Here is a 13,801-nt window from a genome sequence, read left to right as displayed (position 1 = left end):
TTTACACCCAACCCCTATTGCTCATATAAGCATCCAACCTATGTTTGAAGCTATGCAGCGTATTCGAGTTAATGATGATATTTGTTAACTTGTTCCATTCATCCACGACTCTTTTTCCAAACCAGTGTTTACCTATTTCCCGCCTAAGTCTGTCTGTACAGTATATCTTTTTTTATAGTTATATGGAATATAATAGTTAGCGGGGGTCTTAGCTGTTTTATTTTTCATTGACATTTTTATGAACAAGGGAAGAACGGGGGCGTAGCGACATCCTGTTGAAGGACAGATCCAAGTGGAGAGAACATCGAAGTAGGCGGTGTGTGTGTGTGTCGGGACGCGGACGCCTTCACCCTTTAAAGTGGTCCCTCCCTCCCTCCCTCCCCCAGGCTGTTGTCAGACGAGAATTATTCAAGACAGCCGATATTCTCATCTGGACCTGTCTGTCCTATACTCGCTCCAGCTTCCGCAAATACCAGCGAGATTCTACGTCTCGCAAAGCGGTATTCTCCCGCCATCACCAACCCCTCTTAGTATTCCCACCTGTAATATTCGACAGGTAATATTTAACTTCCTCCTGGTATTTCATCTGTGGGAATATTCATCACCGCTAGACAACCCCAGGGGTGTGTACCACCACCACTTCTCCCACCACAACCTCCTCTCCTATTACCACGTCCACCACAGTCACCACCACCACATTCCACCCAGTAAATGTTTTACACTACACCGTCACGACAATTTACCAACACCCATAAAGAAGTGGTTCTCTTACATTACTTGGCCAGGAGTTGACTTGATTGGCCGCCGGCACCAGCAGTATAACTATATACCAAACAGCTTGTCGTAAAACCCCCAACTGATATTGAAGCTGTTTATTTAGCCAGAAGAACACATATACAGAGTCGATTAAAAATCATAATACTGTATTAACATGGCTGAGCCTGAGCTCTCTTGTAGGCACCTGATATATACTGTACATTTATCTCAAGGAAGTATTATGTAACATTTAGTATCATCTGGAATAGTACAATAGCATGGTGGTAATAAGAACATATCAGAATGTTACACGGTTATCACTTCGATATTTATGTATTTTATTTAATTTTTTTATTGTTTTACAATTATATTATAATTATATATACAGTACATAATTTACAGTGGAATTGAAAAACATAAATATGATAAGGGAGGGAAGCAGTACAACATGGGTTGTATTAAGGTGGAACAAGAGGACAGAGCTGTCAGGATTATGTCTATAGTTGGCAATATAATTATTGCCATGGTAATTTCTATCGATCTACGTGACAATTTCTGATGAAACGGTTTTGGTGGTACAATAAAAGCAGGTATATAAAGTAGGTATTACAAAAAAATATTAATACTTAGACAATAGATATTCAGACCATAGGGAGAAACGCGCCTATCCTTACTTTCATCCTGCCAATGATATGTGACGCCGAAGCCTACATAACTGGTTCCTTGGCTGTGATATGTGATGCCAGGCCTATACATGTGTGTGTGATGACGTCAAGGGAGTTTATCCAGTCTCCACACCACATCCAGTTCAAATAAATAAAAATAGGATGAATAACTCGATATATGAACTTGATAGACAATATACTGTAAATAGACTGAATCAATAAATTATCAAACAATAGTCCTGTTCAAAATATATATAATTTGAAGATCTAGAGAACAGGAGATAAATGGAAAGAGGGAAAAGTTTGCCTTTCACGCATTCAGGTATATGATGATGTGTTATTGGGCGGGATGGCATTTCCGTCTATCTCACCCGCTTGTATACCATCACGTTTACCTGTGGAACGCTCGGACCTACCGCCTTTAAACTTGAGGTCAGATTCCCTGCACCCTGATATTTTCCCACCGTAAAACCGGTCAAGATTAAGGTCAGTGGGGACAGCGAAGGTCAGGGTCGCGGTACAAGGGCACAACTTCCTGGGGGATGTTTTTCTTGATAGCTCCGAGTGACCGACTCCTTATAGTAGTGGATATTATTCATTTTGTACGTTATTTAAATTGTTATTATTCTATTACTTGAATTCTTTTATTTCCGTTTGTTTATTCATGTAGTTGTGCGTGTATTTGTTTATATTCAGGGGGTAACTACACACCCTGTTGTTTCGAGCCGCCCTGACCCGCCCTAGTTTGTGCTCCCTATTTTATTTTTAGAAACGAGTGAAATGGAGATCCTGGAGCGTGATGATGAGAAAAATAATGACTGGAGGGGCAGGAGGTAGATGAGGAGAGAAGATTGAGGTATCCGGTGTGTGTGTGTGTTGTGTTCACTGCCAGTCTTATTCCCACCACCTCCCTCCAGCCCCCACATTCCACTCCACACAACCCTGTCTGTGCTGGTATTGTTGTTGCTCTACTGCTGTTGTTGACTCTTGCTGGTGTTGTTGCCTCTACTGCTGGTGCTGTTGACTCTACTGCTGGTGTTGTTGACTTCTACTGTTGGTGCTGTTGATGCTGGTGCTCTACTGCTGCGTGCTGTTGCTCTACTGCTGGTGCTGTTGACTCTTGGTGCTGACTACTGCTGGTGCTGTCTGTCTCTACTGCTGGTGCTGACTGACTGCTGGTGCTGTTGACCTACTGCTGGTGCTGTTGACCACTGCTGGTGCTGTTGACTCTACTGCTGGTGCTGTTGACTCTACTGCTGGTGCTGTTGACTCTGGTGCTGTTGACCCTGTTGTTGGACTCTACTGCTGGTGCTGTTGACTGGCGCTGCTGGCCCTACTGCTGGTTGATGCCTGTTGGTGCTGTTTCTACTGCTGGTGCGTTGACTACTGCTGGTGTTGTTGACTCTACTGCTGGTGCTGTTGACTCTCTACTGCTGGTGCTGTTGCCTCTACTGCTGGTGCTGACTCTACTGGTGCTGTTGACTGCTACTACTGCTGGTGCTGTTGACTCTACTGCTGGTGCTGTTGCTCTACTGCTGGTGCTGTTGACTCTACTGCTGGTGCTGTTGCTTCTCTGTGCTGGTGCTGTTGACCCAGCTGGTGCTGTTGCTGCGGTGCTGCTCCCTACTGCTGGTGCTGTTGCCTACTGCTGGTGCTGTTGACTCCCACTGCTGGTGCTGTTGACTCACTGTGGTGTTGCTCTACTGCTGGTGCTGTTGCCCACTGCTGGTGCTGTTGCTCTACTGCTGGTGCTGTTGCCTCTACTGCTGGTGCTGTTGACTCTACCTGCTGGTGCTGTTGACTCTACTGCTGGTGCTGTTGACTCTACTGCTGGTGCTGTTGGCTCCACTGCTGGTGTTGTTGCTGCTGGTGCTGTTGACTCACTGCTGGTGCTGTTGACTCTACTGCTGGTGCTGTTGACTCTCACTGCTGTTTACTGCTGGTGCTGTGCGTCATTGCTGGTGCTGTTGACTCTCTACTGCTGGTGCTGTTGCCTCTACTGTTGGTGCTGTTGACTCTACTGCTGGTGCTGTTGACTCTACTGCTGGTGCTGTTGACTCTACTGCTGGTGCTGTTGCCTCTACTGCTGGTGCTGTTGCCTCTACTTCTGCTGGTGCTGTTGACTCTACTGCTGGTGCTGTTGACTCTACTGCCTACTGCTGGTGCTGTTACTGCTGGTGCTGTTTGCCTCTGCTGGTGCTCTACTGGTGCTGTTACTGCTGGTGCTGTTGACCTCACTGCCGGTGCTGTTGACTCTACTGGTGACATTGCTGTTGCTCTACTGCTGGTGCTGTGCCTCTACTGCTGGTGCTGTTGACCCCACTGCTGCTGTTGCTGTTGCCTCTACTCTACTGCTGGTGCTGTTGACTCTACTGCTGGTGCTGTTGACCTCTCACTGCTGGTGCTGTTGACTCACTGCTCTACTGCTGGTGCTGTTGCCCTACGCTGGTGCTGTTGCTCTACTGCTGGTGCTGTTGACCCCACTGCTGGTGCTGTTGACACTGCTACTGCTGATACTCTTTGCCTCTACTGCTGGTGTACTGTTGCTCTACTGCTGTTGGTACTGCTGCCTCTACTGCTGCTGGTACTGCTCTATTGTTGTTGTTGCTACCCCTACTGCTTGGTGCTGTTGCCTCTTCTGTTGCTGCCCTACTGCTGCCCCTCTACTGCTGCTGCTGCTTCTACTGCCGGTGCTGCCTCTACTGTTGTTGCTGCTGCCGCCTCTACTGCCGGTGCTGCTGCCTCTTATGCTGCTGCTGCCTCTACTGCTGGTGCTGCCTCTAAAGTTGCTCCTGCTGTTGTTGCTGCTTCTACTGTTCTTGGATTTATGGATTTAATGATGTTGGTCCCTGTATTAGTATTGCTGTTACTCCATGATTTAGTGCTGTTGTTACTATATATATATATATATATATATATATATATATATATATATATATATATATATATATATATATATATATATATATATATATATATATATATATATATATACAGTATATATATATATATCACACACACTGTTCTTGTCTTGACACTCACTAAATATACTGTACTGTATTGTACTGTACTATTACGGTATTGTACCCCAGTCTTCCTGCTGCCTGTGTTACACCACTACCTGTACCTGTCTGGCTTGGGCTGAAGCTCATTTATACTTCCTACTCTTCCTTGTCCTTCACTTTTTCCTCTTCCTTTACCTCCTCCTCCGCTTCCTCCTCCATTACCTTCTCTTCTTCCCCCTTTACCTTCTCTTCCTCCTCCATTACCTTCTCTTCTTCCCACTTTACCTTCTCTTCCTCCTCCTTTACCTTCTCTTCCTCCTCCTTTTCCTTCTCTTCCTCCTCCTTTACCTTCTCTTCCTCCTCATTTACCTCTTCTTCCTTCTCCTTTGCATCTTCCTCATCCCTTGCCACTACCTTCTCCCTCTTTACCCACGGTACCTCTTCCTCCTGCTCCTCCACCCTGCAATTTCCTTGTTCTGTACAAATTAAATATGTTATCCAGGAAATCTAAAGTGTGAAGTGACAATACCACTACTTTGAAATGGCTGGTGACACTATTGACATTATCCGTGACATTTTCTTGTTGACATATGAATAGATTGAACTATCTGTCGGCTGTTTTAATTTCATGCCGGGGGAATTATTTTCACGGTATTTCCGAAAATGTGTAATGATTATTCAGTGCTTTTTAGCAGTACAGTGTGATTGTGATGAATTGCTACTTAGTATGGGTTATATGTTCCCGCCTGCCTCTGGTGGGGTATGAAAGATGTGTAATACAGTATATATATAGTGTGTGTGTGTAATAATAATAATAATAATAATAATAATAATTAACGGTTTATTGAAAAAGTTCTGCAGCCCGAAGGCTGAAAATATACATTGGACATAAATGACTTATTACATACATTGGTGGTTTAACACAAGCCTTCATTAGAAAAAGGTAAAAGAACATACAGTGAACATACAGATTAATGTAGGTGTTGAACAGCAAACACGTAGTGTAGTAACTCCCTCCCAGATGGTGTTAGGGGGGACCTGACGTGATGTAGTAGTTCCCTCAGATGGGTTATGAGGGACCTGGCGTGGTGTAGTAATTCCCTCACAGATGGTGTTATGAGGGACCTCACGTGGTGTAGGAATTACCTCAGATGGTGTTATGAGGGGCCTCACGTGGTGTAGTAACTCCCTCACAGATGGTGTTACGAGGGACTTGACGTGGTGTAGTAATTCCCTCACATATGGCGTTATGAGGGACATGACGTGGTGTAGTAATTCCCTCGCAGATGGTCTTATATGAGTGAGGTGTGGTCCCAGGCCTTCCTATCGTAGACGGATTAACACATCGCTGGTTGTTGTTGGGTCTCACGGGCCGTTATCACTGGGTACCTGGGACCTCACTGTGTGAAGGTTAACTTGGGTACGACTGTTACTGTTGAGTTGTTCTCACTGACTTAAGCACTGTTCACCTCTGTTTAACACTGGTTCCGTTCCTTTCCTAAATGAAATTGTATCTTCTGGCAAGAACTTGTTGATATTCCTGTGGGGAGGAGGGTTCAGGGGAGGGGGTTGGTATGGGCCAACTTAACAGTTGACCTGGCTGCTCCGAGAGGAGCGCCAGGTACGTCTTGACCCTTCGGTGGTCAAGGATGTGTGTGTGTTTTGATCAAATAGAAATGGACATTAAGGAACTATTGTACAGTATAGTATGTTAATTTAACACAATAAGATTTCAGGTAAGGTTGATGCCTGGTTATTTTCCTGCAATACTTTTGGGAGTTATGACCCATATTTTTTGTATGATGACAGGGTGGTCCTACACCTTGTTGGTTAATTTATTATGTATATCATTAAATGTTCCCGTAAACTTGAATGCAGGTACAGTATCATTATTAATTTAGTTTTGTAAAGAATTATGTACTTTACTGTCGTTCTTTATCATACAGCATAATGAATACAGTAACAAGATTTAACTAAAAAGGTTATGTTGTATAAGGTGAATCCAAAACATAATACAGTACAGTGACATAAAATTTCAGTTGAATTTGCATTGTTAAATATACTCTCCTCTTATCACATTTTTATTAACCTTAAGATTTTGCTTATGTTTGCAGGGTGTGTCCGGGGCTGAGGGATCCGGGCGGGGAGGGACATGAGGTCGTCAGTGAGCGTTATCCTCTCCAACCCACCGCCCGACACTACCATGAGTTACCCAGATTACTGCACAAGCCCCCACCACCACCAGACCCTACTGGTGCTCGTCAGACAAGTGGGTCAGTCACATTCAGACAAATTTCTGCTTTTGATATACGTACATGTTATCCTTACAAGGTAGTAATAATAAATGAGGGTATGAACTGTTGATGGAGCAGTAGAGGTTGTTTGATAGGAGATGGGGAGTGAAGAAGAGGTAATGGACAAGGGCTTTAATGACATTTGAAATCTTCATTATTTTCCAGATCTCACTTCATATTTGAGAAAATTTATTTCCCTTACCCCATTTTTCCTCAGTACCTGTACATGTAATTTGTAAGTGATTTTTTTTTCCAACTTTGGAATCCATTTCTCACAATGCTGCAGGGTTGCTGGAACTTAGACAAAACAGAATTTCCCTTCATATACTGTCACCTATTCACTTGTAACTGCTGTAACATCCCCACTAACCACTTAATACTAATGTACAGTAAAGTATTTTCTCTTATCATTCATGCTTTCAAGTTCTTGCTAGATGTCCGTCTCTCCTATTTCTAGAACAGTACTTTGTCTTTTACCCCTTTCTTCCATCTCCTTCTTTCCTTTACTCTCTCCATACCCAACTACTGTATTTCTGAATTGAACGTATTTTCTTTTTCTTTTACCAATATTATCTAACATCTCATTATTAATTGTATTTCTACCAAAATTAATTATGTACTGCCATTGGGCCTCATGTAAAGTACCTGTATATTTTTTTCCTAAGATCATATTGCATTAATATAAACTGTAAAATGCACAAATTAAAGTTAATAAGGTTATATAGAGGTGATGTGAATACTGTGCTGTACTGTACTGTATTTCCTAGAGCTTTCTAGTCTCTCAAGCCTTGTGCATGTGCAGGTATTTTGTTTCATGCATAATTATGTGATCTTACATTCTATCACTAATTGTATTATGCACATATATAAATGATAAAATTTCTGATTCATCTGAAAAGCCATATTGTGTACAGTACATCTAACCATTATGTTGTACAGTACTTATTAAATCAAATACTTTGACATTTTTTTAGTTATTGTCTAGCATTTGTATTTCCTATCACTCTTTCTTGCCATAAGTTTTTTTAGTTTCCTTTGCACATGGCATGAATGTGTAATAACTACTGTATATCAATAAATATCTTTGAATATTTATAATCTATTGACATTAACAGAATCATTAACAAAGAATCTGGCAGTATAGGTGTACTGTAATCTAAAGAATCAAAGCTTTCCAAAAGTATAATACCAATCAACTTTATCTCAGTTAACTGCATTATAGAACTTTTGACTTAAATAATCTAGTTTTTCATTGGTTTTCTATGTGAGTTGTCTTTATTGATCGGCATCATTTCATTTTCAGGGTCCCAATTAAAGAGCCGTTCATTTCATAAGCTCTATGATCGCATTAGTCGTGTAGGTCAAGTTAAGGTAAGTGATTCAAATGGGTCCCAACGCCCGGTGTGGGTCACTTACCGACGTGATTACCCCGTGGAGAACAATGACTGGGGAGACTTCCAGACACATCGCCGAGTTCTTGGCATTATCACAATAGGTAATAATGCAGACTGAGATGCAGATGAAAATATTTAAATATATACAGTACACTAAAAGAGTTTATTTAATCACATTCTGCATGTTAATAAATTGTTTATAATGAGATACTGATTCAGTTACAGAGAAAAGAGTGCATTTTCTACTTAAAAGTGTCATGCTACTTTTCAAGTGAAATGTCATGTGGACATCAATATTTTTTTTTGTCAGATTTTGTCATTGTTTTCAATATAGTATTTATTTTATATTTTTCAGGTCAAGTGGGTAGCCAAAGTGATCTAAATGACATTTGTAAACAACATGAAAGCCTCAAAGTTAAATACTCGTCCACATTGTATGACTCTCGCTGTATTATCTTGGGTCTTAACCCAGATGGTACTATGTATGAGGCAGATTCTCGTGGACCTTCTCGGGGTACCTCTCCAGAACCCAATGGAGGGCTGGATTCTGGCCCTCACCCTCTGGCTATTAATGGCCATACTCACCCGACACATGTTAAGAAGATCTCTGCAGGTAGTACTGATAGAGACAGTGGTGTATATGAGACAGTTAGCGGTGAAGATAAACCTACAGATTCTGACAGCCACTCAGATAGTCCACAGGGTCTCTCAGAGGGTACAACAGACCTCAAGATTGAGGCTAATCACGTTAATGGGTCGGACTCAGGGAGTGAAAGTACAAGTGAAGTTGGTTGTTGTGATGATAACAAGATAGATTCTCCACGGGATTCAACTGCAGATTCTGCCCCAGATTCATCTCACGACTCTGCTCATGATACCAGCCAGTCCTCCATCAGTACCTCAACCTCCCATTCCTCAAGACTCTCCCTCCAACCTCCGTCTAATTTTAAGACTCGAGCTCTCTTCTACCCAACTGGTGACCATGCTGTAAACATTGAAAGTCAGCTACAAGAGTTTGTTAGCTCATTATTTTGGGTGCTTGAGTCAAAGCGTCTAGATAAAAGTCAAGAAAAATTGGAAAGACCACCCCTGTTGTGCGCTCCCTTTGAACGTAAGGTGAGTAATTTAACATGGATTGTTAAGCGACCTTTTTGTGAACCCCTTAAGCAGCATCTGCATTTAATGATAACTGTCTTATTTCTCGATTTTTAAAACATAAAGATTGTAGATATATTAATCACTGTAATGTTTGTATTTTCATTAACACTTCTCTTCTTGGGCCACATTCACAACAGAGCACGCTCCAGTACACTAGTCTGTCCTCTGCAGTCTTAAAACTACAGTATACACTGTATAATACAATACTAATTTACAAACCTTTTTGTATCTTGTTTCACTGTCTTTCTTGATCCCTCAGATCCTTAAGAGACACAGTATTGTTTTTACTTTATACTTAATCATAAGGAACTTTACAATACTGTAGTACTTCAATACTTAATTGATACCCAAATTACTTTCCTTTTTTTTTTTTTTTTGCCTTCCAAGTACAGTACAGTACTGTACTCTATTGTAAACCAGTCTTCTAAAAGAATGTACAGCATAAAGATTTCCAGTTGTTAAAATGCTTTTTAAAGATATAAAGAACTGAGCAAGTGCCTGGCTTATTTTAAGTGTTTTTTTATGGTGATGAGTCCACTCGGGCACAGGTCACCAACCTGAGGGGGGCGAAAAAAGGACTAAGGAAAAAGTAAATTGCACCATAAATAAATACAAAAATGGAAAAAATTTAACAATTCAAGAGTGAAAACAATATATATATGTTATGTTGTCAAAGTAAGAGAAACACTTGATTCCTAGTAATTGTGTGTAAATTAGACAGAAAGTCAGTCAGATCAACAACCTGGGACTTGGTCACATTTTTTGTGATGCCATATGGCTGCAGGGTTTACCATTAAACAACACATTATGCTTCCAATATCTTCCCAGTCGGTAGTACCTCCCTGCTTAATAGCTGCCTACTACCTTAGTGAGGTTTTTAAAATGTGAATTCTCTACTGTATGTAGAAATGTACAATATTCTAATACTGTACAGGTATTATGGCTAACACACACTTGTGGAAAATGGCCATAAAAATTTTTATGATAATGATTATGGCGATGAACCACTATATGAATGTATTGTACTGTATTCAGTAATCCCTTAATTTCTGTAGGGGTCATGTTCCTGGAGAATGCCATACACGTGAACTCTGGAACAATGAAAGTTAATAACTTGGGGTGGAAAATGGGATTCCTTCTAGATCCCAAATTTTTACAGTCATCCCTTCATAATCAGGATTTTTAACTTTCAGGTTAGGTGTCAGGCATACATGGGCATCATATTGCTGCACTGTGTCTGTCCTGTATTTGATGTAAAGCATATTATATATTCATTGTCCTTTATTAGAAGAAGAAGTTTTAGGACTGCTCGTACTCGTTTTTTTTTTTTTTCGTGTTGGTTAAATTACAATAATTTACCTGTTTTATTACCCAAAACTACTCCTCCTTGCGTTGTGTTGTAAAGTGAGGAGCTGTATAAGATTATAAATTATAGTTGGTTCTTTCTTTATAATACATACTGTATAGGCTTCTCAGTGTTGGTAACATTACCCATATTGGCTAATTCTTATTTAACCTCAGCTAATACAATAATTCAATTGAATCTTAATTAGGATTTTATTGGTTTGGACATGGACTCACGAACGAACAAGAAACGATGTGTCGGCCGGTTAAGGAAACAGCTGGCTGACCTAACATTGCAAGCAGGGTTACCAACTGAAGCCATCATGCATTATAGTCATGCTGCAGACACACTCCGCAACTGTAATGATTGGCTCTGGCTCGCTGGTGAGTTTGTATTTTGTTTTTTTTATGTCTAATGATCATTTTATGGCTACTTGCCCTTCATTAGGGAGCTCTAAGAGTAATGTGCCCACAAAGTAGAGATGTGCAGTCAGTGCAACTCACAGACAGATCCCAAAAATTATGCAAAAACTAAAGCTGTTGTATGTACTGTACAGATGTACATTATGTATGTACTGAAGTATTTATTGATTTTGCACATAATTAAACAATGAACTATTATATAAGATAGTTGCTTTGAGTTATTTGTAGTCTTTGAAACTGTCTGTCACAAAGCAGTTATTATTTGACCCAGGACACTTGACATCAATGGCTGGGACTAGTTTAAACAGTGAGTAAACTTTCAAGGTTACGAGTATTGCCGTAAAAGGAGGTACACATGCTTTGAAGTAGAGGGAGGAGGTTGGATGAATATGTGACATAGCAGAAGCATTGGTGCACCTAGCTTTTGCTTTGGATCATCCATAATGGTTAATATTTGGTTGGGCTTTGAATGTTTGAGTAGGTGGATTGTCAAAGGATAAAACATCCTTGAATTAGTGTTGAGACGTTGAGTCCTTCTCTTGGAGTCATTCTTTTCCTGTATGAACTTTGTTCAAAGCCTTTTTTGATTGGTACCTTAGCCCATTTTTGTCAGATGGTGTATGGCAATATACAGTCAACCCTCGCTTTACGCAATCCCACTTTACGCGTTTCCACGTTTACGCGGTACCCTGCCGAACACGGAATGCTCACTTTCCACGGTGTGTGTACCCTTTTACGCGGAGAGTGGCGCGAGCAGGGTGCGCACAAGGTTGCCCAGTCATCAAAACATTACCGAGTTCTTCACCCGCCACCCACCACAGCCGGCCCAAGTCAGTGATCGTGATAATGGTAGTGAGGATATGGACTTATATGGACTTTGAGGGGTTTGACAAAGAGGCCCTGCAAGCCTCTGTGGTGGATAGTGATACAATTGATACAAGTGATACAGGTGAGGGCCAATTATCTGCCCTCTGCCTCGGAACCAACCCCCCATCCCCGTGTGCCCAGCCATCTTTTCTACTAATGTAAGTGTTAAAAAACCTAATATTATTGATATTTCTCTTAATTATTAATTGTGTGTGCATACCATCATAAAATTAAGAAGTTATTTTTACTACAACGTAGGTATTGTGTCTGAAAAAGTGGAGTTTGGGGGTCGGCCCGGTCTCTATTTCAATTAATCCCATATATTATGTTGTTCACTTTACGCGGGCCGCCGTGGGTTCAATTGACCGCGTAAAGTGAGGGTTCACTGTAGTTTATTTGTCCACATTCTCAATTTTATAAAATTCATATATGGATTGTTTTGTTTTTTAATGTGTTTAAATTAGCTCTATGATAGGCTCAGATACCCTCCCTCTTCCTTTGAGCTCATGTATATTCACCTGGAATGGATTTTCAAAATGATGGGTTGACAGAATGTTGATGTGCCTTGGGTCATACAGTATATTGCTGGTAAGAAAGGCTGCGCTCTTCAGGACCTCTGGGAAACCTAGGCACTTGATCTTTCATTTATAGCTTATGGGTTTGATGGGAAAAACCAGGTGATCAAATTATCTAACAGCTTAACCAGTTCGCTTTATTGCTATGCGAAGGTGAGATCAACTACCCAGGCATCAACAACATTATGAGAGTTGCCTGGTACTGTATAGAGTTACTGGAAAATTGGTTTTTAAGATCAGTAATTTTTTGTAGATGGAAACTACTTTTAAATTGCTTTCATTCCTCTTCAACCTCTCCTTCAATCACATACAGTATATGGGATCACTTTATTTCATAGGTTTCTTTAAGTCTTTGTCTTTTTTTCTTTCTGTAGTATATGTTGCCAATTAATGATAATGAATTTTCCATAACTGTTGGTTACTGTACCGTTGATTATCATGCTTCTTATTTCTGATAGAATTTATGCAATAATAATTTTCCACAGCTTGTTTTGAGGGCTTATGTGCTGCTTCTGTGGTCACGCTTTATCCCAACCTGCGCCGAAGTTTTGGCCTTCAACGTTTCTCCAGCCTTGGTGTTGGAGGCAACCTAGGGGGCTCAGGTGGCATAGGTAATAGGAGTCGCAATGGATCAGTGAACACTAACTCACTGCCTGCAGGCCTTGACCCCTCTATAGTGAAACAGACAAGTAAACACTGCCTCTCTCCTGATGATATTGTTGACAAATATCGGGAAGCTATTGTACATTATAGTAAGGTAAGACTTAGAATATAGAAAATGTAATCATATCACATCTTACAGAAATCCATTTTTTTGGTAAATTAGTTTTATTCTTGAGTAACATAATGAACTTATTCAATGAAATGTAAGACAAGCAGACTACCAGATTGAGAATAAAGGTCACATCATCAATGATCACTGTTGTCTCTTAGATACTTTACATATGAAGTCTCAGAGCACTACCATTAAGTCAATGTTGAGCATTACTGCTACCTCATAACTTTTTCCATGCAGTGCCAGTTATGACTATTGTTATCATATCACTGATGTATTTTCTCCTTGATTTCTCCATTTTGGCATCTCATTATCCAAGTTTGAAAATCTTCATTGTTCTACTATATTGTTGTAACATTCAGGTGGTTAGCTAAATACCTCTCCTCTTATCAACTGGCTGGGCTTTTTTAGCTTTGGCCAGGCAAAAGTCAGTGCATAGTTCAGTATAGTATAGCCAAATTAACCATATGTTTTGCACAATTTCTTACATTTATTATGTATGAAAGGAACTTTTTACCCCAAACACCCTTAAAATCACCCTATAC

At 40.6% G+C, this 13,801-nt stretch overlaps 1 protein-coding gene across 7 annotated transcripts in view; it reads left to right on the top strand.

The window, feature by feature from the left end:
- Positions 1-13,801, top strand: part of LOC121865602 (protein brunelleschi-like) — a 108,367-nt gene that overhangs the window by 69,792 nt on the left and 24,774 nt on the right. For all 7 annotated transcript variants that reach the window (XM_042365117.1, XM_042365111.1, XM_042365114.1 and 4 more), the window contains 5 exons: positions 6,541-6,699; positions 8,024-8,215; positions 8,470-9,230; positions 10,826-11,000; positions 12,967-13,238. In XM_042365117.1, coding sequence (XP_042221051.1) covers positions 6,579-6,699; positions 8,024-8,215; positions 8,470-9,230; positions 10,826-11,000; positions 12,967-13,238 — 1,521 coding nt within the window. In that variant the 5' untranslated portion in view covers positions 6,541-6,578. The remainder of the gene's footprint in view (positions 1-6,540; positions 6,700-8,023; positions 8,216-8,469; positions 9,231-10,825; positions 11,001-12,966; positions 13,239-13,801) is intronic.

Source organism: Homarus americanus, unplaced genomic scaffold (assembly GCF_018991925.1).
Source record: "Homarus americanus isolate GMGI-L3 unplaced genomic scaffold, GMGI_Hamer_2.0 scaffold9358, whole genome shotgun sequence".
In the NCBI taxonomy this organism is placed as follows: domain Eukaryota; kingdom Metazoa; phylum Arthropoda; class Malacostraca; order Decapoda; family Nephropidae; genus Homarus; species Homarus americanus.
This window is presented reverse-complemented; position numbering and strand designations above follow the sequence as displayed.